At 44.3% G+C, this 27,271-nt stretch overlaps 1 protein-coding gene across 3 annotated transcripts in view; it reads right to left on the reverse strand.

The window, feature by feature from the left end:
* Positions 1-5,164: 5,164 nt before the first annotated feature.
* Mcf2l2 (MCF.2 cell line derived transforming sequence-like 2) overlaps positions 5,165-27,271 on the reverse strand; it is a 213,837-nt gene continuing 191,730 nt past the window's right edge. For 2 of the 3 annotated variants that reach the window (XM_090342741.1, XM_090342725.1), the window contains 5 exons: positions 20,371-20,398; positions 19,822-19,919; positions 8,307-8,395; positions 7,924-8,039; positions 6,457-7,852 (listed from right to left, as the gene is read on the reverse strand). In XM_090342741.1, the coding sequence (XP_090198867.1) occupies positions 7,720-7,852; positions 7,924-8,039; positions 8,307-8,395; positions 19,822-19,919; positions 20,371-20,398 (464 nt within the window). In that variant the 3' untranslated portion in view covers positions 6,457-7,719. Of the gene's footprint in view, positions 6,038-6,456; positions 7,853-7,923; positions 8,040-8,306; positions 8,396-19,821; positions 19,920-20,370; positions 20,399-27,271 lie in introns of those variants that run through there. The other variant, XM_090342731.1, reaches the window with a different exon arrangement.

The following is a 27,271-nucleotide window of genomic DNA, read 5'->3' on the forward strand; positions in this document are numbered from 1 at the left end:
TGCCTTTTCAGGCATAACTGTTTCAGGAAGATTTTTTTAAAGGGAGGGAGAAAGCTTTTCTAAGTTAGCATATGTTGATAGTATGAAATAATGGGTTCATTGTTACATTTTTATACGTGTATGTAGAAATCAAAGCTTCTTGTGTAATTATCATTTCTTGCATCTCTTTCCTTTGGATAGGGTCTTGGAGATGTTGTCATGGTTACCCTCCAAGTACTTGTGTTGAGGACATGAAGGTGTTTGCCCAGAGGTTTTTTTGGCCTGTGCTCTCCCTCCCCTCTCCTCCCCTCCCCTCCATTCCTCCTTCCCTCCCTCCTTCCCTTCCTTCCTTCCTCCTGCCTGCCTGCCTGCCTGCCTGCCTGCTTGTCAGTCCTGAACTCAGGGCCTGGGCAATGTCCCTGAGCTTCTTTTGCTCAAGGCCTATGCTCTACTACTTGAGCCACAGCACCACAACTGGCTTTTTCTGTGTATGTGGGACTGAGGAATGGAGCCCAAGGCTTCATGCATGCAAGGCAAGCACTCTACCACTAAGGCACATTCCCAGATCTGGGTGTTTGTTTGTTTTGTTTTGTTTTTAATGTCTGCTCTCTCTTCTCCCCTTCCCTGGTGCATTGTTGCTGGCTAGTCAATGGCTGCTTGTTACCTGGCGTGGGGACAGATGACTCTGCTCTCCCTAAGTCTCCATCAGGCAGACGCTGCCCTAGGTCTAGGAGAATCTTTCATTCAAAATGTTTGTCTATCCCCCAGCAGTAATTTTGGGTCCAGAGCTCATACCTGCTCCTCCCTCACCCCCAAGATCAGAGGGTTTGGTTGTCTCTTACCTCTCCCCAGAAGGCTGGCTTTGCCAGCTTCTTGTTGTTTTCAGGGTTCAGTGCTCTTCCTCTATTGTTTCAAGACATTTGTTCAGTAGATGAGATGAGACCCTAAGGATCCGAACAACTGTTCAAAGCTAGTTTGGGTAGGAAGGTCTGTGAAACTCTTATTAACCACCAAAAAGCCGGAAGTGGAGCTGTATGTGGCTCAAGTAGTAGATAGAATGCCAGCCTTGAGCATAAAAAAGCTCAGGGATAGTGCCTAGTGCCCTGAGTTTAAGGAGGGAAGTGGGGGGTGTGGGGGAGGACTGTGGGAGGTGGGGGGGAGGACAGACAAAGGAAGATGGAAAGGAAGAGAAAAAGAAAAGAATCTACATAAGATTTTAACTTTATTCCCCCTCCCCCTTGCTTTGGTCTGCTCCAGAAAGGTTGGTTAAGGGACTTTTGTGAATTTTTTTTTTTTTTTTTTGCTGAGTGCCTAGTGAGGAAGTCCCTTGAGAAAAGCTTGCAAATGGATGCACAGTTCTCTGCTACAGGTTTTCTCTAGCAAGCCTACATGAGATCATGGGCAGCTTAAGCTGAATTTTTCCTGCCTGTGCCTGGCAACCTGTGTTTCAGAAAGGCTAGAGCTTTTGTTTTCTTTCTTTCAGGATCTTCATTGTCTTGTAAATTCAGATCTCTCCTATGTTCAAAAAACTCAAATTGCATAATTCCCAAGTAGGAGAAAAGTGTTCTTTTTAGATGTGTTATTTCATGCAGAAGATATTTGTGTGTGTGTGTGTGTGTGTGTGTGTGTGTGTGTGTGTGTGTGTACTCACATGTGCACCAGTACTGAGCCAGGACATACAGTCCTTTATCTTTGTCACTCAAAACTGATGTTCTACCACTTAAGCCACAGCTCCACTTCTGGCTTTTGATGGTTAATATGGATTTTTCTGATTTCAACCTGTGATCCTCAGATCTCAGCCTCCTAAGTAGCTAGGCTTACAGGTGTGAGCTACTGGCACCTGGCAAGAAGATATTTTTAACAGCTGCTTAGAATTCCATTGCATATCAGTGCAATACCTATTCACCGGCTTTTTTATTATTTGGAATTATATGTGTTATATATGATTGCTTAGCAAACAATCCCTAAATTGGACTGCTTAGAACAACAATCATTTACTATCTTATAATCCTTTGGCAATGAATTCATGAATGACTTAACTAGGTTGTTCTGGCTCCAGGTCTTAATGTATGAATTGGCTTCAAAGCACAGAAATGCTAGCTCAAGGCTGGGGAATTTACTTCCAACATGGCTTCTATGTAAGGCTGTTGGGAAGAGGCTTCAGTTCCCGAGCTGTCCATAGGACTGCTGTACTGTCTTTACCGTCTTCTCAAGGTGGTGGCTGGCTTCCTCCATGGTGAGCCATCCAAAAGAGAAGGAGTAACTTAGTCCTGGGAGCCTATTAACCACCAGTATCACTGCGTTCCGTTTGTTAGAGTCATTGGCACAGCCCTTCCTCATAGTGCTGGTTATTTGATTTCAATTTTTAAAGAGAAAAACATTCACTGAAGGATAAAATTTGATACTATCTTGGATATTTATATTTTGCTTTCCTATGAAAAATGATTCTAAAGTGAACACTTTACATACATATTTCATTCATTTGTATGCGTTAGAGCGGAGGAAGAACCTGACTTAGACAATCCAGGTAAAGGACCTCTCCCATAGAGTTTCTGCACCCCTCACTACGGCCTTCAGCAGGATTGCGCCTCACCACGTGGCCAGTGCTCCCTGGAAGGCTTGCACATGAAATACAGGCTCAGTGGACCTTGGAGGTGTGCACTGGAACAGGCACCTAGTGAGAGAAGCTAAAGGACTGGTGGAGAGCTCGTGCAGGCTGCATGAAGCCTCTGAGAAGGCCTGGGGATTGAGGAGGTACACAGGCTGGCCAATGAGCTTGAGAGTCATGTAGCTCTCTGACCAGCACATTGTGGGATCAGCTCATTGAACTCTTATTTCAGTGTATTCTGCAAAATAAGCTCAGGAATAAGTGGCAGTTCTGAAGATCTCTGACTCTGTTATTGCCGAATGCGTGGCTAATGTTTAGGATGGATTGAGAAGATCACTACAGGTCACAGGTCCAAGGCAGCTTTCACTGCAGATGTTGCAATAAAATCCTAGGCTGCAACAAGCAGCAACTGTAACAACTGATGCCCACTAGTGGATTACAGGTGCCATTGCAAAGGCAGAGAAGATGACTGAGGGATGTTGCCAAGTGGTTTTGGCTTCGTATCCATTTAGTCATTTCACTCACAGAAAACTGTCTTTTTCTCTTCTTCTTCTTCTTGTTTTTGAGAAGTCTAATAATTCACAACTTCTTCCAGATGGAGCAGTGTACCAGCCACAAGAGGGTATGTAGTGCTCCCTAGACATCTACTGTGGACCTGGTATGGCTTTAGGAAAATTATCCACTACTTCTGTCCCCTCTGAAGTTCACCCAGAGCTCCAGACAGTCAGGTTCCTGGCTCTTGAGCCCCACTGGATGGCCTTCTGTGGGGGCTCCCACAAGGAGGCTAGGGTGGGAGTCAGAGTGCACTATCCTAAACATCCAGCAGGATGGCTCTGGTCACCCCCCCCCCACCATGACATGAGATCCTCAGAGAGATGACTCCTGGGAAGTCTGGGCACTTTGTCAGCATCTTCAAATGAGGATATGTCATAGATTTAGGAAAGGACTCGGCTCACATCCAGAGGACTGCAATCCTGTGTGAAGCTGCTGGCTATTTTGTTCAAATTATCCATCCAGCGTTTCCTGAGGCTAGTGGTCAGAATCCTGAGACTTCCTCTGTTCAGCTAAGGTAGGAAATTATTTGAAGCTCTGGCTAGTTTTGTTTTGTTTTGTTTTTACTTTTTGGACCTGGTACTGGGGCTTAAACTCAGGATCCTCACATTCTTGCTTCACTATTTCATTTAAGGTGGACACTCTACCATTTGAGCCACTCCTCCACTTCCAGCTGGTTAATTGGAGAGAAGAGTTTCCCAGATATATCTGCCTGGGCTTCCTATGTAGTTAAGATTGTAGGCATAATCCACCAGCACCCAGCTCTGGCATTTTCTTGTAGAGAAGTGGCAACTGAGACTGAGGGGATTGAGTGGTGTTTTATAAAAGGTGTGAAAATGCATCATCGGCCATTGTGTGGGACTATGCTTTCTTTTGACTTGGTGGAGAACAAAGCTCTCTGCATGTTTTTGGGGTGTGTGTGTGTGTGTGTGTGTGTGTGTGTGTGTATGTGTGTGTATGTGTGTGTGTGTGTGTGTGTTTACCAGTCCTGAGGCTTGAACTCAGGGCCTGGGCTCTGTCTTTGGGCTTTCTCAAGCCTAGCATGCTACCACTTGAGCCACAGGACCACGTCCAGTCTTTTCTGTGTTTGTGGTACTGAGGAATTGAACCCCGGGCTTCATGCATGTTAGGCAAGCACTCTACCACTAGCCCTTCTGCATGCTTTTAATAACATGTATGGTGAATTCACTCGCTGTATAAGGTCTGGCAAGTGCCCATTTGGGGAATGGCGGGATGCCATTCAATGCTTGCTGAACGCAGCAAGGGGAGGCTATTGAGTGGGTTCTGTGCAGAGCCCAGGCTTCCTAACAGATTCCCACAGCAGACCTGCTCTGTTCCTCTCTTCCTACCTCCTCAGCAGGTGACTATCACCTGTGCTTCCCAGATGAGTGCTCCCTACCCTTCTTCCTTCTCCATGGAGGGATGCAGGGTTAAACAAATAAATGAAGGATTGGGGGAGTCAGCTCCAATGGACTCCAGAAGGAGTAAGGAGTGAAGGATTCCAGTAATGTAACTACGTTGAGAACAGTGACAACAGGACACTGGACTCCTGCAGTGGCATCTCACTCTCAGCAGAGAGCACAGAAGACCATATGCCAGCCCTCACATGAGTGCCTTTCTGAACCTGTAACCTGGCAGCCCCTTTAAGCTCATCTTCCCTCTGTGCCTGGCTCCTTGGTGTCCTGGGTCCTGAGAACATGCTATTCCACAGGCCTAGGAGGAAAGTCAAGGCCCATAAAGGCATGCACCCTCCAAGAGAAGAGCCAGTGGGGGGGTTCTGTGTCCCAGGAGTATTCTCTACACTGTGCTGTGATTGTGTTGCCATACTCATTTACTCTGCTGGAGTGGTAGTTTCTCACTCACCTTCTCCAGGACAGGTACCCTGAGAACAGATATTGAATGCTTGACCACACACACACACACACACACACACACACACACACACACACACACAGTGTCAAAATGGAACACAGTGTAAGTTGTTAGAAGATAAGCCACAAATAACAGATACTAGATTTAGGAAGAACTTTACTGGATAGACAGTCTACAAACTTGAAACACAATGATCAAGAAGCATCCTTTGTTACTAGGAAAAGAAGTAGGAGAGGGTGAGTGAACCACACAACACAGCTTCCCCTGGTGAGAATTCTCACCCAGGAAAAAGTTTCTACTGTCCACTGAGTAGCGGTTGTGAGAATCCCCTTGAATTTCTGTTCTTTTGTATGAACCACGTGGGAGATACTATTTTGTTTTCTTGATTTCTCAGTGATTTTCTTGAGCCTCTCAGATTTGAATGGCTTACTTTAGTCTAGAAATAATCCAAACTGAAGCTTCAGCCAGATTCCACCTCCAGACAAAATGGAAGGATCAAATCACCCCTCATAACCCAAAATAAACAGAGTCCAAAATTAACTGTCAAAGTAAGTAGCTCTGAAGTAAAGAGTGCTGGTTAGCCAAGTGGAATTTCTCAGCTTCTGGTCCACCCCTCTGTGCTCTGAAGCTGAAGAGGACAGGGAGGCACCTAGCCTGTCTGCGTCCTCACTGCATCCTCATGGTTTCCAACAGCAGTGGGCTCCAGGCTGCCGCTCTTCCAGCACCTGCTCGCCACACCCCTGCTCTGGATTCTTCACCCTAAGACAGAGCTTCCTCCTCAAAAGACCAACCACAGTCCAGGGGCACCTCCCAACTCTGTCCTCTCTTTCTTTTGCTCTTGGGGTTGTAGCTGTTTCTTGAATTGAAAAACTGATATCCCAGCGTTATTTCTTCTTAAAAAGATCACCAGTATCTGGGTAACAGTTCTTTATATTAATTTTTCTCTGTTAAAATAGCAGATACAGCATTGTTCTCTTGTTGAGGGATAGGCCCAGTAATTCTCTTTCTAAATAACTAAAAATAAATCTGAATGAAATAAAAATAAAAAAGAAGGAAATAAATCAAGTGCCCAAGACATAACATAAAGAGAAATCATGGTGAATAAGTAACTGAAAACAACTCAAAAAATTAAATGCCTCGGCCAGGAGTTTGGCCTAGAGATAGAGTGCTTGCCTAGAGTGCACGAAGACCCAGGTTCGATTCCTTAGTACCACATACCAGAGAAAGCTGGAAATGGAGTTGTAACTCAAGTGGTAACAGCACTCAGGCCCCAGGACTGGCAAAAAAAATATGAAATGCCTCAAAACAATGAAAATTTGAAAAGTCAGAAAATATATTTGAAAATAAAATAACCCTGAAAATTTAATAAAGTCTAAAACAACTCAAAATGCAAATAACTTTAAAATGAACATAAACAACTCAGAACATAAACAACTCAGAATCTAAAATAACTGAAAAAAGAAACCCTGTGAAACCGTCTAAAAATAAATAATTCAGGAACAAAACCTAAACCAAATAAAAACATTCCACTTTTTATTTCCAGTAACTCAAAAGCTTTCAATGCATTCCAAATAGTCAAATAACTATAAAATTAAATCAACCCAAACTCCCATAACCAGAAAACAGAAAAGAGCTCGGATAATTATAAAGATAACTGACATTATATTGACTTGCAAAAACTGATCTCTTAAATTGACTATAAATAAATAACTGGACCAAGTAGCTCACAAGCTAAGTAATTTTAGAAATAAGTATAAACAGATAATTAAAGGCATAATATTTAAAAAATTATAAAGATAATGGGACATCAGTGGCTCACACCTGTGATCCTAGCTACTTCAGAGACTGAGATTTGAGGACTAGGTTCAAAACCAACCAGGGCAGAAAAGTCCATATGACTCTAATCTCCAATTCATCAACAAAAACAAAAAATGACCCAATAAACAGAAGTGGAGATGTGGCTCAAGTGTGAACAAGAGAGCGGACTAAGAGATCATGTAGCCCTCAGTTCAAGTCCCAGTACAGGCAACAAATAAATTTAAAAATTTTAAAAACAAAATAGGAAGTTAAAAATAAACAAAAATGAACTGCCAAGACAAAACATAAAATGACTAATGTAAACTCCTAACTGAGAAAAACGATGGCAAATGCCTCAGAAATGAACTTGCAATCGACCCTGTGAGAACCTCAAGCACCTTGGAAGGGACACAGACACTGGTGACACCCACCTGGGGATACAGGGGTCGGGGGTAGGTCCAGCGCGGTCCCCCACCAGCGGCTGTAGTAAGTACGGGGTCTTGGATTCCCACCCCAGCCTCTCCCCTCTCCAACCCCGGGGAACTTTGGCAATGTCTGAAGGCGTTTTTGATTGTCATCATTTACAAACAGGCTGGCAGGTGGGGTGGCATACCCCTGGCCTCTGGTGTTGAGAGGCCGGCACTGCTGCTACACGTCCTGCGTTGCACAGAACCAGGCCCCCAGGGGCTGGTTGAAGCCATGAAGTGGTAGTTGAGCTCTGGGTGTGGGCGCCAGGCACTGGGTTCGGGGCCTAGGGAAGGTGCGATCCCTTCTTCACTAGACTGAAGTTCGTGGTGAGCCCCGGGCTCTGGCTGCCCCTTCCAAGGCGCAGATTGGCTGCTCTTGCTCCCCCAAATGCAGAGAGCATGGGCAACTGGGCCGGGGGCCTGGCTGTCTGGAAGGGGCTCCAGTCAGTTCTCTGTGGAGAAGGCCCTGGCATGTCCCACACTCGCCCCAGCCGAGGGCACGGCCTGTGTCATATCCTGGTCAGATGTCAACAGGCCAGGGGACATCCCTGGGCTCTCCTGGGCGCCGCTGGCAGCCCTGAAATTGAGAGGAACAGAGTGAGGGAAACACGAGGAGAGCAGGCTGACTTTTCTTTCTCTTGCACTCACCTTTCCTCCTCATCGCCTCTGTCCTTTTCTTTCTCCATGCTTTGGCCTGTCTCCAGAAAAACAGATTTAGACTCGCAGGTCTCATAACTGTCGTCCAGCTGGAAAAGCCCTGAGAGCTAGACGGGTGGGGAGAGAGAGGTGCACGCCTTGAGTAAGCAGTGGGAGAGAGTCCCTGCCCAAATAAAGCTCCCAATTCATCCACGGGGTCACTGCGGTTCCCCGCAGGAGTCCTCCAGTTGGGACAGTTGCCATGGAGACAAAGATGCATGGGCATGCAGGGCTGAGAGCAGAGAGTCCCAGTAACCTCTGCTTTCCCATAGCCCACATCCTAATGGGGAAAAGGCAGGGAGGGAATGGGAATGAGGGGGGGGGGAATAAATTACACTCAGAGTGCTGATCTCCTTTTCCATGTCTTCTGTTCTTTCATGGCCTTCACTGGTTTCCATGGAAATGAGCTCTCTGCTGGAAGAGCCTTGGGAAGGAAAGGAGAGGTTGGTTCCCTGAGAGAGGGTGGCATGGTCCATTTGCTCTCGGTGGAACACAAAAGGCAGCCTCACAGACCTGTCCTTCCCTCATCTAACCCTCTTCTGTGTTAGGGCATGCTGCTCTCTTTCAGCAAGAGCTTCATTTTCCTGTCTATTGTGTGCATAAGGGGCCCAGGGATTGGAAAAGTGTCCAAAGAGGAATCTTAAGGGGTTTCTATGGCCTGGGTAGACAGGGCTAGGAGATAGTCTAGGGATGGTAAGCTCTAAGTTCCAACTACTCTGCAGGGTCAATAGCACCTTGGCAAGAAGGGTGACCCAGAGTGTCAGAGAACTGTGGACCTGACCACCTACTCCCCTATACTCTCCTGAGACCTCAACTTTAGAGGCAAGCTGGAGAGATGGAGAGCGCCATGTCCTTCTTTACCCCCTGAAAGACCCAAGAGGGCTATGTCTCCCACAGGCCCATAGCCCGTGTCTCCAGATAACTCTGAGCTGTCTAGCACCACATAGTACCATACTGGAAGCTGGGGGTGATGGTCTGGCTCCGAGGCCTTCACCAACCACTGTGCCATGGGCAGGGCAGGGTGGAAGGCAGCACAGGAGCCTGAGGGGTGCGACAGACTCCCACCTCTCAACAGGGAGCCTGGTACCTGCAGAGGGGGGAGGGACAATGGGATGACCCCACACACTGCCTCTCCAGTCCTCTCCCAGTCACTTGACTTGAACCATCCTTGCTTAGGCAAGGATCTGCAGAAACCTGGAGAGTCAAGTCCCCTATTGTCAAGATCCAGGTTCCACCTCCATACGGGTGGGTTGTTGTCACCCCTCCATGACAAAACCACCCACGTGGAAAAGGTAAGGAGGTCAGGGTCATCTCAGCTCCAAGAGCTTTAGGTGAGGGTAGGGACAACTAAGATACCTACAGGGACTCCATGTTTAGTAGAATTGGGTTTTTCATTTTAGCGGAAGATCCAATGCAGAATACACACGACCACTTATACAAAACTAAAAGCTTCCCAGACAATGTTTATCCTTCATTTCTCCCTTCACCCCACTCCACTCCTCTGCTCTATTGGTCCAGACTTGTTCTGTTCTTCAGCAGACAGGGCAGGACAGGCGCCGTGTGAGGTGATGGGATGCAGGGGTGGGGTCAGGGCAAGTCTTCAATTGCAGCTGCCCTGGCTTGTGTCCTGGCATCTCTTCTGCCTGGATCTTGGGAGCAGAGAGAACACACCTATTCACCAGGCTCCTGGAAGAAGGCCAGCATTCTCAGAACCTGGACACGCTGGACAAGATTTCACATCATGCCTGGTTTCCAGGATGAAGGTGCAGTTAGTTCCTGAGCATCAGCCAGCAACGGTGTTGAGACTATGAGTATATTGGATACTTGTCCAAGTCCTGAGTGGGTTGGGAGCCAGTGTGGCCTGGCCCCTGCACAATGTCCCCTTCTTCACCCAGGGATCATGTTTTCTACTTTGGAGAGGTGGTATGAGGATTAGTTGGTCAAATTCCTGTTCACCATAGGAGTTCTGTAACAACTGTCAAGAGCAATGCTAATAACACTAAAGGGAAGATTCTTGGGAAGCAGCTCTGGCTCTGGGCATTTCAGAGAGGTATGATGACTGAAATCAGGGAAGTTTGTTAGACTTTGTCTCATCCTCAGAAGCACCCAGGACAGGCACTAGACTGGATATTGATCAGTGGCTTCATTAAAGAACACAGAAGCTGAGGGCTGGTGGCTCATGCCTGGAATCCTAGTCAGGAGGCTGAGATTCAGAGCTTTGTGATTTACCAGCCTGAGTAGAAGAGTCCTAGAGACTCTGTCTCCAAAAATCACCCAGAGCTGAGTACCAAATAAGATGAACAAGCCTGAAGTTCTCAGTTCAGACCCTGGTCCTGAAGAAAGAAAAAAGAAAACACACACACACACACACACACACACACACACACACACACACACACACACACCTTGGAAAAACCAAACTACATACCACACACACAGGGCCCCTGACAAATGCTTAATTTGATTAATTATAATCCCCTGTGCCCCCAAAATAATGCATGGGATGGGTGATTCCAGCCAAGATGAGCATGTACTGGGCTGCATCTCTGGGGACACTCCAGGGCCATGTATCAGGATGAGTTCAGAGTGTTTATGGAAAAGACAAGAATGAAAAGGACAGCTATATGACATCTTGCTGGTAAGGACTGAGAAATAGTCTCTTTTCCCATGGACAATTATAGCTGATAATACATACACCCTGTGTGGTTTAGGGATCCTAGTCTTAGCGTTTTAAGATTAGAGTTCTGTATTAATTTTGTTTATGAAAATGGGATGAAGTTCATCTGCAAGTGGGACCTTTCCGTGAGTTTTAATTATCGTCAGTATCATAGCTTTTCTCTTACTGTCCACTAGAAGGCACTGTGGGTCCTGATACTCAGAAGCAGGTCTCACCTGGAGTAGACACTAACTAGAATTCCAACTACATCTTTCTCTAGTCTCTTACAAGTAGGCACAGCTTTACCAACCCCATCACTTGAATTAAAGTTTGTCATTCTCCCCTGGGAGCTGGAGGCGGTGGACTGTCCTAAAACAATGCTTGTGTTTTCTAGGGAGGGAATTGGGGCTCCTTCCTGTCTTTGAAGGAATAGTGGGCCACCAATTGCTAATAATTACACACTAACACATACCTGGGCACTAGCCTACTAGCATCTGGTCATCTGATGTCACAAGACTATCCGCAGTTACCTCCGTTTTATAAAACAAAAGTGAAAGCCACCTTAAGCACAAAGGGGCTGGAGCTAGCCTTGAACCTGGATCTGACTGACCTCAGCCTTTAGTCCTGCTGCGATGCCCCATCTTCTTGGGTTTGTTGGGCCTAGCCACCTCTGCCCGATCACCCCGGGCTGGGCTCTCCCCAGAACTCCCAGGTCTAAAGAGAGTACCAGAACGTTCCCAAGGGTTCCAATCTAGATTAGGATCTTTTGTTTGGTGTTGCAAAGTGTAAACTTGGATCTCAAGGCTAAGCCAATGGTTCATCTGTCTATTTGATTTGCAGATCTTTCTGTAAGGGAAAGAAGCTTTCCTCTCTTAAGCCTTTATTTAATTTCACATGTTTTTAGGGCATAGATTTTTTCCTAGAGAATTTTCTGTTGTCAACATACTCATCCACTTCCCATCTACTTGAGTTGGTTCTTAGGTTTTTCATGTTGGGGATCACCAAAACCTCATACTTGGGAAATCAGCAACTTGTTCAGCAGCCAGCTGCCTTTTGGAACAGCACCATAGGGAGTGGCAGGGTGAAAGACAAGCCAAGCTGTCCACGTTTTGGTACTTTTACTAGATTTCATGGGGATTTCCAAGAACAAATGAAAATAAAGTTCCCTACACTGTAGTATGACTTCCTTCCTTCCTCCCTTCCTTCCTTCCTTCCTCCCTTCCTTCCTTCCCTCCTTCCTTCCCTCCCTCCCTCCTTCCTCCTTCCTCCCTCCCTTCCTTCCTTCCTTCCCTCCTTCCTCCTTCCTCCCTCCCTTCCTCCCTCCCTTTCTTCCTTCCTTCCTTCCTTCCTTCCTTCCTTCCTTCCTTCCTTCCTTCCTTCTTTGTCTGTCTCTCTTTCTTTCTTTCTCTCTTTCATCATGCATCTCTATAGACAAAAAAATCTGGAAGGAAATAATTACAATGGTTCTGATTGCATTTTTATTTGTACGTCTTGTAACTCCTAAACTTTTGACTACTATTACTGGTAGTAATACAGTTTGAATTACACTCTCCAGGCAATGTACTCTCTAGTTTGAGCATACCCCTAGCCTTTTGTGCTTGCATTATTTTTTCAGATAAGGTCTCATGTTTCCTGGCGCTGACCACTGGCTACATCCTACTACCTATCCCCTCCTCAGAGCTGGGATGACAGATGTGCACCACCGTGGCCAGCTTTTTCTTGAATGTGGGTCTTGATAATATTTTTGCCAGAGCTGGCCTCCAACTGTAATCTTTCTGATCTCTGCCTTCTGAGTAGCTGGGACTACAGCAGTGAGGTATGCACACAGTCTGATATTACTTTTTTTTTCTTTTTGCCAGTCCTGGGGCTTGAACTCAGGGGCTCTGCACTGTCCTCAAGCTTTCTCAAGGTTAGCACTCTACCACTTGAGCCGCAGAACCTCTTCCAGCTTTTTCTGTGTATGTAGTAACTGAAGAATTGAACCCAGGGCTTTGTGAATGCCAGGCAAGCCCTCTTCCACTAGGCCACACTCCTGGCCCCTGCATATTACTTTTTTTTTTTCATTAGAATTCTTTTATCATTGAAGTATCACAAATTGGTCATCAGGATCCTGGATGGTATTTCTACGATGGGTTACCTTAGATCTTATTCATCAGATTGTTGAACTGTTCCTTATCCTTGTTTTTAACTGTTGTTGCTTGCTGGATCAAAGCAACTGAATCTGAGACAAGTTCAACATTATTTCCTTCAAGAATGAATTCATCTTTCTGGGCTTGAGATACTGAACAAGCAACACCTGCTTTCATCTGAACTCTTCAGATGTATTCTTCACCCAAGGCGTTTCAGATTTCAACGAGAGATCCATTCTCCTAAATAAGGATGTTGATGGGGAAGTGAGCACACACTCGTCTTGTAGCAGAAGCCCAAAGTAACACCCTTGACCATGATAGTACACAGGAAAGCCAGCTCCTTTATTTCCCCACCACTTGTCAACCGGAGCCTCTCCTTTTTCTTTCTGAGGAGACTGAATTCTACACTGATGTGGTTGAAATCCCTCCTTAGGGCTACTCAAGGGCCCTTCATGATCACTGTGATCAGAGTGATGTCATTTTCTAGAATATTGACAGTCTACTGCTGAAAATAGTCTTCTCACAGTAAAAGGGACAAAAGGCTGAATATTACTTTTTATAAACAGGAAATGAAACTGAAAATGGTTCAAACCAATTGATCAGGTGTATGGAATAAGAATGCTTACTAGAACTTATTTTGCTCATTGAACTATATGAGTACATGAAATAAATTTGCATAATAATTTTGGTGAAAGTAAATTATTTAGACCTAAAAGTAGACATCAGAAAAGTTAGCAAAGATGATGGGTGCTGGGGGATCACTCCTATAAGCCTAACTACTCAAGAGAGATCTGGGGTCTTGGTTCAAAGCCTGCCCAGACAGGAAAGTATCTTATCTCCAATGAACTAGAAAGCCAAAAGTGAAGTGGCTCAAAGTAGTATAGTGTTAGCATTGAGCAAAAGAGCTCAGAGACAGTGCACAGCTTGCATTCATGCCCCATGACCACCACCACCACCACCAGGTTTAGCAAAGAAACATCCTTGTATGGTACAATAGTCTATTGGCTATCCAGAAGACCCAAAGAGAGGGCCCTCTAGGATCTACAGAGGCTCTCTTCCCTTTGAGGTAGGACATGATTCTCATTTTCCATACCTTTCACATGGCCATTGTTTTGCAAATCAGGAACAAAAGTGAACTCAGAATTCAAAACATGTTCTGCCATCATACTATCCTTAGCTTATATCAGCGAGCACAGAGAGGTTGGTTAACCAATAATTACCAGAAATATCTGGTTATTCGCAAGCTCTGTAACTGTCCCATTATGTAATTGCATGGTTCCTCAGGAGAATGTCTGTTTTTCTCCCTTCTCCTATCTGGGCCTTATCACTCCTGGCAGGCATAGCCCCATCCCCTCGTCCACATGCCAGTCAACTGGCAGGCAAAGAAAGTGTATGCCATATGAGAAGAAATGGTCACCAGAAGGGCAGAACTGGTGTCCTGGGACATCTCTCAACTTACCACTCCCAGAGTGGTAATAAGGGGAAATGGGCAAGCAAACCAAAGAAAGAAAGCAAAAGACAAGGCAGACTGGCCAGTGCAGTGTACACTTGGACTAGTCTAAATCTTGGAGGTTTTACTACTCTGTTTTACAGTGACCCAAGGGCTCATTTGGAGTTTCTAGCACAGGCTTCCAGCAACTCAGCTAGCTTAACTGAACAATGGTCTTCTTCTGTTAGTGAAAGTTGTTCTCTTGGTCTAATCACAGAGCTTGAGGAACATCACACATGGCATGCTGAAAGAGGCAAGGAAGCCAGAAACTGGGTAAGCCAGCCAGCCCTGCCAAATCAACCCTGTAATCACATCTTAGACCAGCCTTGACAACAGGGAGCCCACCCAGCTGGGCCCATGCACAGCACATCCTACAATGCTGCTACCAAAATTCCTGTCCTCGCAAGTCCATGCTATGGGTACTTGTATGCTACAATGGAAGCTAATTGACACGTGTCCGGTCAGTTGGTACTTCTCTGCACTGGGTCTTCTTCGGTGGGCACATGCTCTCACTGTGAGGGATGAGTGTCCTGGTGCCTCTTCTTGAGTCAGGATCTGCTGTAATTTGCCCCAAGTTACAGTTCTGGAAGGAGTCAGGAAGTGAGAAAGCAAGCACTGTCTTGTAAGCCTCACCTGATGTTTCTGCAGTCTTAGGAGACCAAGAGATTTATCCTCCAACAACTGGGGTGGGGGGAATGTAGCTAGCTACTGCTGCTAGTTTACAGGGTCAAAGAGCATATAGTCAAACATTCTTATACTTAAGTGGTAGTTTTGTTTTCCATATCAGGGCCTGATTGGCAGCTCCTCTGACACCTGACACCCCCAAGTGGCTGAGCAGACCTGCTCATGCGGAGAACTATTCCATTTCTCAAATTCTACCACTAGCTCTTGAGCTCAGTCTGCCTGTGCTGTGCTGTAAGAGGCTGGGAGTTGGACATTGACCTAGGCTCTGAACCTATCATTTTTTCTTTAGGGCTTCAGCGATGTTTAGCCATAGCCTCCCAATTCTGCCATCTGGATAGATGGCCCCAAATCTGTCAGCGGCTAAAGAAGTTGCCCCAGCTCCTCCTGTACCTGATTCCAGGTCACCACAGGTAAAGGTCTGGGCAACTGGAACCAGGATTCTAAGCACTCCATAGAACCTCAGTGCTGAGGCCCTCATTGCCATGTAGCCAACACGTGAAGCAATACCAGCATCCTATAATTGCTGAGCCCTTTTCTGGAATTTTCTTAGAGCCAGTTCCCCAGAACCAGCTGAACAAGCACATTATTGAGAAAGGGATTTCCGTGGAAGCCTGGAAGGCAGTGAGGGCAGAAATTGTCTCAGAAGATGCTGGTATAGACCTGGGTTTGGCTGAAGCCCGAAACCAGCCTCATCTCTAGAAAATGCTGGAGCACGGAAGCCACCACTGGGTATACCAGGTTGGTGACTTCTGTTTCCTGAGCCAGGAAGTGATTGATAGGCCCTAAGCTGCCCTGGAGAGGGAGGGGCTTAATACCTTCTCAGGCATTTTCTGGATAGACAGCGCTGTCATTTAAGATACTTTTCAGAACTACACGACTGTGAGATTTCAGCAGCTAATCTTGAAATAACAGGGAACAAAATGAACATGAACACACCAGTCTGATAAACAGGAACTGGGCAGAGTGTCTGATATTTCCATCACACAGCAGATTTGGTTTCCTTAACATTTCTGGCAGACTTTTTTGAAAAGCAGTTTACAGGTTCACAGTCAAACAGTGGAAGACTCAAAGTTCTTGCACACATCCCATATCCCCTCTGCCTTGCCTTCTCTGCTATCAGCCACCCTCATCAGAGGCAGTACACTGTTGTAACTGGTGAGCTATCTCATTGTCAGTCAGAGTCCATCAAATCAGGGGTTACTCCTCGTTACTCTACAGACTTGGATGCTATTATTTTATTTTACTATATAAATTTTTTTGCCAGTCAGGAGACTTGAACTCAGAGCCTGGGATCTGTCCTTGAGCTTTTCTGTTCAAGTCTAGCACTCTATCACTTGAACCACAGCTCTACTTCTGGCTTTTTGATAGTTAATTGGAGAAAAAAATATCTCATAAACTTTCCTGCCTGGGCTGTCTTTGAATTGCAAACCTCAGATCTCAGATCCCTGAGTAGCTAGCATTACAGGCACGAGCTACCAGCACCCTGAAGCAGACAAATTAAAACATGTATCTCGAAATATAGTGTCCTAAAGAGTATTTTCATTGCCTTGAAATTCCTCTGTGCTCTATTCGTCCTTCCCTCCCCAATGACCTCTGCAAACACTGAAACACTGATGCTTTTATGTTTTCCCTAATAATGAGATGGGAGCTCAAGGTGCCAGACTTGGTAGCATGTACTCTACCTCAGACGGCTGATCTTTGCCTCCAGTCTTTTGCTTGCCCTCTCTCTGGTTATTCGGAGATAAGATCTCCATGTTGGCCTGCAAGTGGATCTGTTTTATGGTTCCTATCCTAAGTAGGAAGACAAGAGTGAACGACTACAACCAACTTCTTCCTTTAAGACAGAATCGTGTGGATTTTTTTTTCTACCTCCAATCTCTTTCCTTAGCTGGGTTGATTAGTAGTCTCAACTGGTTGAGAAGGAGTCCTGAGGATGCTTGGAATGGCCTTGAACCTCTGGTTCACGGATCCCATTTCTTGTCTCCATACTCTTCCTTTTCCCAGAATGTCATAAAGCCAGGAAGATCCAGATTGTAGCTGGTTTTGACCAGCTCTTTTCAATGAATAATATACACTTCAAGTTCTCCCACCTCTCTTCATGGTTCCAAATCTTATTTCTTTTGTGAAGAATACAATCCCATTTTCTGGAAGGACAAAGCTGCATTTATCCATTGACTTAATGAACGGCATATGAGTTACTTCTAAGTTCTGGTAATTATTAATGCTGCTTTAAACACTTTTGTTTAGGAGTTTGTGTGACCATAGTTCTTTGTTTGTTTGTTTTTGTTCTGTATGCCAGTATTAGGACTTGAACAAAGGGTCTCATTTTCTCACTTCTATTTTTTAGCTGAAGGCTGCCAGCCTACTACTTTATTCATTTATCTATGTTGGTCATGGAACTTAACCTTTGGGCCTGGGTGCTGTCCCTGAACGCTTCAGCTCAAGCACTCTACCATGTTGAACCACAGTGCCATTACTAGTGGTGCTTTCTGGTGGTTAATTAAAGATAAGAGTCTGTCTCATGAACTTTTGTGCCTGGGCTGGTTTTCAACCATGATCCTCAGATCTCAACCTCCAGAGTATCCAGGATTACAGGTGTGAGCTACTAGCACCAACTTTAGCTCTTCAGCTGAGACTTTTAAGAAGTGAAGTACAATGAGATATCTTATGTCAGTGTGTGTGTGTGTGTGTGTGTGTATGTGTGTGTGTGTGTGTGTGTGTGTGTTGCTCTACCAGGAGGCCCAGGAATGCTTCCTTACCACAGGCTCAAGAGCAAATGCTCTGTCCAACTATTGCCTGAAATCTCTAAAACCATGAGAAAAAAGAAACTTTCTTCTTTAGATTTTATTGTCACAGTTGTTTTGTTACAGACATTTGTACCCAGTCTATAACCAACCCTAAACTAGGTTATATTAAATAAACATCATTCTTGGCTTCTGTTCATGTGCCTTTAGGACTGAATGATCTTAAATCATTAGGCTAGAACATAGGGAATGAAAGAAAGCAATCTGGCTAATCCTCTTCTTTATATTTAGGATAAAAGAAAACATGATTGTATTGACTGGCTCATTTTTCCCAGTGTTTCATAAATTTTTAGTTTCTGCCAAGGTTGATCCTCTGTCCTCAAATTTGATTTTTTTTTTACCAATGTATTTGTAAAGGATTTTTGGTAAATGAAGAAAAGGAGTTAAACATCTCAAGAACCCAACATACTGTAGGGCTTGGCTCAGCCATATCAAGCCTTATGTTTTCTGGTCTGTATGAAGAAAAAAATGATTCATTTTTCAGTTTTTAAATGTAAAATTTTCTAACATCTACACATACTCTAATTGAGAATCACTGCTTTATTAAATGATATTGATATTAATATTTGATGACCAAGACTGAACTTTCAGTTTCTTAGTTAGGTTGCCCCTTCTGGCTTAAATTGTCCTTTGTCTTCATCACCAAAAAAAGGCCTAGAAAGCCAAAGAAGAAACTTACCCAAGTTAGCCTTGACCAAGGATGGAGAGGAGAAGGGTGTGTGTGTGTGTGTGTGTATGTGTGTGTGTGTGTGTGTGTGTGTGTTAGATGACTTTTTGTACTGTCTAAGGTCTCAAGAAATACATATTTAACTAAAAAACCCATTCCAGAGGCCTTTGCCAAATTAAACATGACCCTAATTATGTCTTTTATATTTTATCAAATTAATCACATATAGTCTGCTACAGACTGAATTTTTATCCCGTCACTCCATCCATATGTTAAAGCCCTAATGTGCTAGTATTCAGAGATGGAACCTTTAGAAGGTAATGAAGGCTATATGAGTTCAGGATGGGGCCCTAATCTGATGAGAATGGAGAATTGGTTCTACTCCTTCCCCCACCTTGAAAAAAGATCATGGGAACAGTGAGAAAGCAGTGGTTTATGGAAGTGAGCACTCACTAGAACTGACTGTACTGTACCCTGATCTCATCCTTCCAATAAATGTCTGTCATTTAAATCACTTCATCTACAGTATTTTGTCTGTGATAGCCTGAACTGAATAAGACATACTCCAAAGCCAAAATTTCTAAATTCCTAAGCTATTCCACTATCAGCAGTGGCAAAAGCATCAAAAAGGGGCGGGGGGTGCTTAGCTGGGCAGGGTGGCTTACTCCTGTAAACCTAGCTACTCAGGAGGCTGAGATCTGAGGATCAGCATGGTTTCAAAGCTAACTCCAATACTACAAAGCCCATGAGGCTCTTATCTCCAATTCACCAGAAAACCAGAAGTGGCACTATGGCTCAAGGGGAAGGGTGGAAGCCTTGAGCTGAAGAGCTCAGGGACAGTGCCATGAGCTGAAGAGCTCAGGGACAGTGCCCAGGCTCAAGGTTCAAGCCCCACAACTGACTGAAAAAGAGGGGGGGCTTTTTTGGTGAAGGGCAAAAATTATCTTTAGAAGTGATTGATAGATGATGAAAACAGCATATTTGAAAACCCCATAAACATAATCAACTCTTAATCCATTAAAACATAAAATAGAAAAATATCCATACACCTGCAATTTCCTTTTTCATATCCAATTGTGTCTATAGGAAAATAATGGACAATAAATCGGAGCTGAAACCCTACAGAAAATTACCCAAACCAAACCTCTTAATATGGCCACAGATAGTTCTGAGAGAAGACATAATCTATAAATCTTGATTCTAAAAGACAAGGCCTTCAAGTAATGCTACCACCCCTGTAATTATCATTGAGGCAGAGGACCTCTCTCTGAAGAGGGAGTTAGTTACCTCTTAATGTGAGAATCCTGGCCAATTCCATGTTTCCATGTTCTTCCTAATAACTAAGCAAGGACTGGGCCTTGGGCAATGTCTTTCTCAGCAACTGAGCATGGGTGTCTCCCTCTCCCTCCACTGGCTCCTACCTTTAATCCCATGGGTGCTGGAGCCTGGGTCTTCCTTGCTACTCATAGCTCTTTCCATGTTGTCAGTCCATGGAGCACATTCTCCTCCATTGCCTTTGCTTTAGGGAAATGCACATAAACATTGAATTATTAAAATACATGGCACATTCATTTCTTCTCCCAGCCAGAGCAATGATAGCTCATACCAGATTTTCCCAATGCCTCAAGGGCTGAGGTCTGTCTCCTCCTTTACTCATGGCCTAAAAGTCCTTCCAAGGACACCATTTTCTAGATTACATAGTTAACCTGGCTACAAAGCTTAAATGGGGAGGGATGAGGAAGATTCTCCGCCACACACACACCACTTCTGCCTTCTTAAAACTGGCATCACTGACTTACTATCGTTCTCTTCTTTTGTTTTTATTGGCTTGAAATGCCAACAATTGTACCATGAGTACTTTGCATTCAAGTTCTAGTGCTGGCACATGTGCATACATGCATACACACACACACACACACACGCACACAATTGTGTAAAATGAACTAGCTGTAGCATTTGACAGTACTCACCTAGTGCTTACCTCAAGATTCCCTTTACCTAAAAGAATACAAAGCAATGAATTTGAATTGGTTTTATATACCAGTTTCATGTATATATATATATATATATATATGCACAGAGATAGTACTATGAAATTATATATAATTTGTACCTCTTGAACTTATTTACCTACTATTTCACAAATCATTTCTGCAGCTCTGGCTCCCTAGTCTTGGTGTTCCTTCCACACATGCTGCTGGAACTCCTGTGTGCCTTGACTCTAGATCTGTGCAAGTTTCATTAGGTCCCCTAATACTGAATTAAGAAATAAAGGAAGTGCCCATTCAGTATGTATTTGTTTCCACTTGAACTCAATGTTATATTACTAGGTAAGGAAAAGATTACCAGCCCTCAGACAATGATATTATTATTATTATAGAATTATTATGATAACTCTCTATCCAGGTGATATCCCAGATATGAGTAATAACAGATCTCAGTGGTTCCTGTCACATCCTCAGCCTGAGGACTTGGCTCCAGTCTTACTTTCTTCTACTCTATCCCAAATCTCTCAGCCAGGCACTAGATCTCCACTGTCAATGCTCACGTAGAGGCAGAGGCTCCCAGAGTCACTTTTTTATTTCCTTGTGCTTGGTACAGGCAGTCCTACAATGGGACTTTGGCCTTGATTCCTTCTAAGATAGGGATTTTCCATGTGTCTCACCTAGAATGCTGCCCCTACACAGTGGCCTGAACCTAGGGATATTTACCTGGTAGAGATGGAATCCCTTCACAGTCACCTTCTACCCTGCCATCACAAGAGCTCATGTGGTCTGGTACCCCAGTGCCCATCTCTCTCCATGACTTCTAGAGTAGCTATGTCACATTGATAATTCTCTTCCTTGCCCAAACCCTAGCTGACACTATAGCATTCCTCTTTCCCACTGGTCTTCTAGGTGCCATGTCTCCACATCCCTCACTGATTCCCAGTGACATTCTTAGCCACATCTTTGGGTCCATCTATGCATTTCCAATGTACATTCCCCAAATCTCAAAGTTGAAGGGCAATAAAGGGTGATATAAGAATGAATTGGGGTATAGAATGGCCAGGATCAAGAAATCTAATAACAACAGATGCTGGTGGGGATGTGGCCAGGAGGGATCACTACTACACTGTTGGTGGGAGTGCAAACTCGTTCAACCACTATAGAAAGCAGTATAGCGGCTCCTCAAAAGACTAAACATAGAGCTCCCCTATGACCCAGCAATTCCACTACTTGGCATTTACCCAATCATTCAGAAACAAGGACATACTAAGTACTATGATGTTCATTAGAGCACTATTGGCCATAGCAAAGATATGGAAACAATCCAGATGCCTGGATCAGTTGATGACTGGATCAACAAGATGTGGTATTTATACACAGTGGAATTCTATGCTGCTGTCAGAAAGAACGACATTGCCCCATTTGTAAGGAAATGTAAAGTCTTAGAAAAAATCATATTAAGTGAAGTAAGCCAGACTCAAAGGAACATAGGCTCAATGGTTTCTCTCATTTGTCATAATCAGTAGAAACTTTGAGTTCTCCTAGCAGAGATTTGTAATAGAGCAAAACCTAGATCCATAAGGCCATATAGTATATGTAAGGACTTCCAGGATATAGAAACAAAAGCCATATTGTTATGCCCAATGTTCAAAATCCCCCTGAAAGACCACCAGAGACCACGACCAATGCAAGCAACAAAGAGCCATTTGTTAGCAAGCTCGAGCTTGGACCTCTGCACCTTGGAAACCAGTGACGCTTGGAGGCTGCTTAAAAATAACTTTTTACTGAAGTTCATCAAACTTCAAAATTAATTTAGGCCTCACATTCCTCCCTCTCACTAGTACATAAATGAGTCATCATGACATTACTGATTGCCATTTCTACTGGTTGGTATTGTGGTCTAAGAACCATTTTCTGGACTATATTGATCCTCTCCTTTACTAAGGTTTAAAACACAAGGCCTAATGGTCAGCATGATTAGAAAGGCAATTAGAGGTCCCAGTAGAGTTGAAATTAATGTTGTTAGCCACGGGGAGGAATTGAACCAAGATTTAAACCATCCTTGGCACCCCTGTTACTCTCTCTTGCTCAAGTCTCCTTGTTACAGCTGCCAGGCTAGCTTTTATTACTCCAGCGTGGTCTGCTCAAAAGCGACATTCTTCTCGGGCGACACACAAACCTCCTTTTTGGCACCCAATAATGTCAAAGTCCATTTCTTTGGGAATCTGAAAGTCCAAAGTCTTCACATACTGTCTCCACCTAGGAATGATGAATCCAGTAGCTCTTTCCCGCTACCTTCACAGTGGTTAAATTGCTGGGTATCACAGTGCAGGTACACTTGAGTGCCAGGATGTTAGAAACCAGATGATGAACATGTCCCCAAATCAACCTGCAAGGCCTGGAGTGAATCATGGTTAACACTGTCAGCTAGTTCAGCTCCCCCAAGTTTTCCTTCAAATGACTCCTGGGGCTGCCTCTGGATATCAGAGATAACACATGGCCTGGTGGGGGGTGGGGTTAACAATTGCTATCAGACCTGGGCAGACAGCATTCTTTGGTTTGGAAGGGCATACAGCGTGCCCTCTCAGTTCTGTACCCCAAGAAGGCCCTCACAATTAGGAAATATACATCCAAGCATAGCAACCCTCGGATGGGCACAAAGAATAGTTCCACATCAGTGTACCAATCCTGACTCTATTTACATTACTGCAGTTTAACTGCATACCAACTTTACTCAAGACATACTCACACCATTTGCTACATACTCAAACCTTCTATGACTTACATGAACATTCCATTAATTTCTCCCTTTTGAGCAAACATTTAAGACAATTCCTTTCAGATCCTTTCTTTTCCAGAATAAACCATTTTTTTCTTTTCTCAACTCCTCTCCCAAAACCTTTACTAACCTTTCTCTACTTTTCATTTGACCATAGCCCTCATTCACATTTAGCACCTCTCACCTCTAGGCTGTTCAGCACTGGATGGAAAATTTCCTTTACTCATCCAAAGTCACTATGATGGCTGCAAAAAGTTACTTGGGTGCAGTCTACTTTATTTTTTACTCACATGAAATCATACTATTGATTTCCCTGTAAGAGAGCTGAATTTCTGCCTGAGCTTTTCTCTCCCATGACTTCATTAAGGGGACTTTGAACTTAGCACAGATAGAATGCCCTACCACCAAGGTTTAGTTCCAGTTCTCTTAGGAAGCAGCTGCAGGGTGGTGGAATCAGGCAGGACAGGGTGTGTAGCAGCATACTTGTCTCTCAGTAGCTCCAATGGGATGTCATACCTCCTGCTGGGTAGCCTGCAAATTTCTGCACAGACTAGTTTAGAGAAGCTTACCCTAAGGCCCGACTTTGGTGAAGTCTCCCAATGATTCCTGGTTGCTTTACCTGAGCACACTCAGTTTTGCATGCTGGCACCCCACTGGTTTTTAGGAAAGTATAGGGCTGATATTCCAAAGTAATACCAGGGTGACAACTTTTAGTAACTAGATTTCCTTTAAATGAGGCTAGGATTCTCTAGGCAGGTATAGAAGACTTGAACCTGTAGCCATTCCCCACAAGTGTAGTCTCTACTCTTGCACATCTATTACTACTGTTACCCATGCCTCTAATTTATCCTGTCTCATTTTCCAAAAATGACTCTGGTCCCTTTATCTTAAAAAGTGGGGGGTATGTTGATGGGCGAAGATCCATCTTCTGTAACTTCTTCAAGCTGACTCAGGGGCGTTGTCTCTATACTTGGCCAGGGACCCTAAAAAGCTTAGACTATTTTACCAAGGGGTTGCCAGGATTACATTTCAGGAGCAGTATTTTACTCCAAATGGGGGATCATATAAAATGTTTAACAACTACACAAACCTTTTCTTTGGCTACAACAGTGTAGCTTACTTAGCACCCATTTGCAAAGGCATTTTCTTGATTGTCTGGGGAATCTTAGTCTCTGTGACCCTAACTATGCCTAAGTTACCTATATAGGCCTATATACAGATCAATAGTGACACAGCCTCAGGTCCACAAACTTCTTTCCAGAATTTGTGGCTAGTGTCAACTCAAAATTTGCTCAGTTTGGGCTTTGAGCAAACACGGAGTTCAGGATTGTAAACTACCCACTATTACAGATGACTGACAAGTTCCTGCCCAGTTACGGAGTAAATGGACGTGGGCAGTAGTAAGGCATGCTTACAAACTATTCTATGACCTCCCGGCTCTGATTTATTTTGAATGGCCAAGCACAAGTGACTCTAGGATCTGACACCATCTCTGCCATCTAAGCAATGGCTTACTGCATCTGGATGCTTCATTGATTTTGTCCCAGGAGTGTCTCTTCACACAGGGATAAATGTCCCATTGGCATTCCACTTGGTTGGTTTCTGAACTCAGGGCCTGGGCACTGTCGCTCAGCTTTCCAGCTCAAGGCTAGCACTCTGCCACTTTGAGCTCCAAAGCAACTCTAGCACTCTGCTGCTAGATTAGACACCACAATCTCACAGGGACTTTGCTTTGCCCGGGCTGGCTCAGAACTGCAGTTTTCAGATCAATGAGTTCTACAAAAGGCCACTTTACACCAATTAGAAGCAACAAGGTAGTCAATCATAGAAATAGTCTCTAAGCATGATCTTACCTGGGACTTGGTAAGGGCCAAAATTACGTCTGAGTAAGGATCTGTTATCCTTTTCCATGGGCCAGCTGGAAATTGCTATAAAGAAACTTACAAGAGCAAACTGAAATAGCAATTAAGCAATCATTTTGGTAGTCCTAATTTTCCTTTTTTCTCTTTCTTGAAAGAAACATTTAAGACAACTTCACTTCCAAACTTTGTTCAGAAACCCATTTCTAATTTTCTTTAAAATTGATATTTGCTTAAACACTTAACCCTTCAGCCTTTACAGGACCAAATTCAAACCTGGGGGAACTGAGACTGATGCCTGTGTCCTGCCACCAATTGTCTCCAGAATGTCACTTCAGCCAGGTTGTTAGGAAAAAGGAAACTAGACTAGGCTTGCAGCTGCCTTGCCTGCCTCAATTGCAGCTGAGTGGGAGAAGCCATACTAGGCTCGAGTCCTACCCAGTGGGGCTGAAACTTTTTCAAGTGCTTAGTGACAAAGACACAAAAAACAAGAATCCATAGTTAGGACTGGTACCAATTTTGAAAACAAAATCGGACAAGACAAAAAACATCTAACAAAACAAGACAGAGAAGCGGAGACCTTTAAGTAACCCCAAATTTTGATGGCATGCCCGGCAGCAGTCAGGGCCCTGAAAACTCTCAGGGGGCGCCTCCCCTGTGGAGACTTCTGTTCTCTGGCAGCTGGCTGGCCAAGGCCATCTGACCCCAAATGTGAGGCATTTATACAGAGCAAAAAGTAACAAGTTTATCCTGTAAAGAGTTATATGCAAGACAGAACAAAGCACATGCTGAAACAAAATCAATTAGGCACACGATACACACTGAAAGAATGAAGAAGTGCTTGCGCAGTGTGGATGGCCAAGACAAAAACTGGGGGGCAGAAAGTGTTTTAACCAAGGGGGAGATCAAAAGTTCCCTCATCTGGCCATCCAACTTCAAAGGAGGGCCATTCCTCACTGCAAAGTGTAACTAATTTACTTTTTCTAATTTCCACACTCAAATTATGTGCCCTTCTCTTTACGTCCTTGAAGTTGTCAGTCAAAAGAGAAAAAGGAGTAGTCTGAGTCTGTCCTATTTCTAAATAGAATAATTCACAAACTAAACAGGCTGAAAATAGAAGGGACAGAATAAGACTCAGGGAGCGAGCCAGCCATCGCTTCTGGGGGTTTGTTACGGTGGAACAACTCAAGATATCCCAAAGAGAAGGGCCTTCTAAGTTCCTAGACCTGTCCTGGATCCTCAAGGGGTGAAAGGATCCACCTCCCTTTGCTGCTCTCCCAGGTCACTCAGGAGAGCATGGGTCAGTTGTAAGGCTACTGTCTCCAGGATTTAGCTGTTAGTTTTTCTCTACAATTAAAAAGAATTAATGTGACATAAGACAACCACACAAGGAGACAAAACACTTAGACAGACTGCATGCGTGCCCAGACTGTCAGGCCGAGAGGCTTCCACATCCCTCCAAGTGGGGATTCCACGTACCACTAAGACAGTCTAGGTGGGACTATCAGACCACAAGAGACGGACGCAATAGTCCCCCAGTGGGGCGCAAGGGACGTGTCCCGCTAGCCCTGTTGGCTGTCCTATAGCGCGTCCACCAGGACTTCTTGCCAATCCAGTAACCCAGCTTGCAGGCAGACACAAAACCAAAACAGAAACCTGGCGCCAAAGAAGATAAAATGACAATTGTTCTTACTTACCAGCCATTCCCTTCTGGCTCTCTGATCAGGCATCTGGGAGGGCTTACAAGGGGATTCCAGGCCAATGCACCAATGTTCAAAATCCCCCTGAAAGACCACCAGAGACCACGACCAATGCAAGCAACAAAGAGCCATTTATTAGCAAGCTCCAGCTTGGTCCTCTGTGCCTTAGAAACCAGTGACGCTTGGAGGCTGCTTAAAAATAACTTTTTACTGAAGTTCATCAAACTTAATTTAGGCCTCACAATATAATGAGTGATTGTTGTCCTTAATGTACTATGTTGTCTCTCATCTCTTTTGCTGTCCCTTGGTTATCTCATATTGTTACAGTATTTTACCTTGTTATCTGATATATTGTATATATGCGTATTTGGTTATTTGAAATCAAATAGGGAAGAAGGGAAAACAAGATGAGGAGTGGCAGTGGGGGTAGGGAAATGGGGACTAAGACATGAGAAAGGGTATCAATGTTTGTGAAGTCACGCACCTTCTATCTGGTGAATATAATGTAACCCTTCTATGAATTACAATAAAAAATATATGGGAAA

Source organism: Megascapheus bottae, chromosome 1 (assembly GCF_031878675.1).
Source record: "Megascapheus bottae isolate mThoBot1 chromosome 1, mThoBot2.hap1, whole genome shotgun sequence".
NCBI lineage: Eukaryota > Metazoa > Chordata > Mammalia > Rodentia > Geomyidae > Megascapheus > Megascapheus bottae.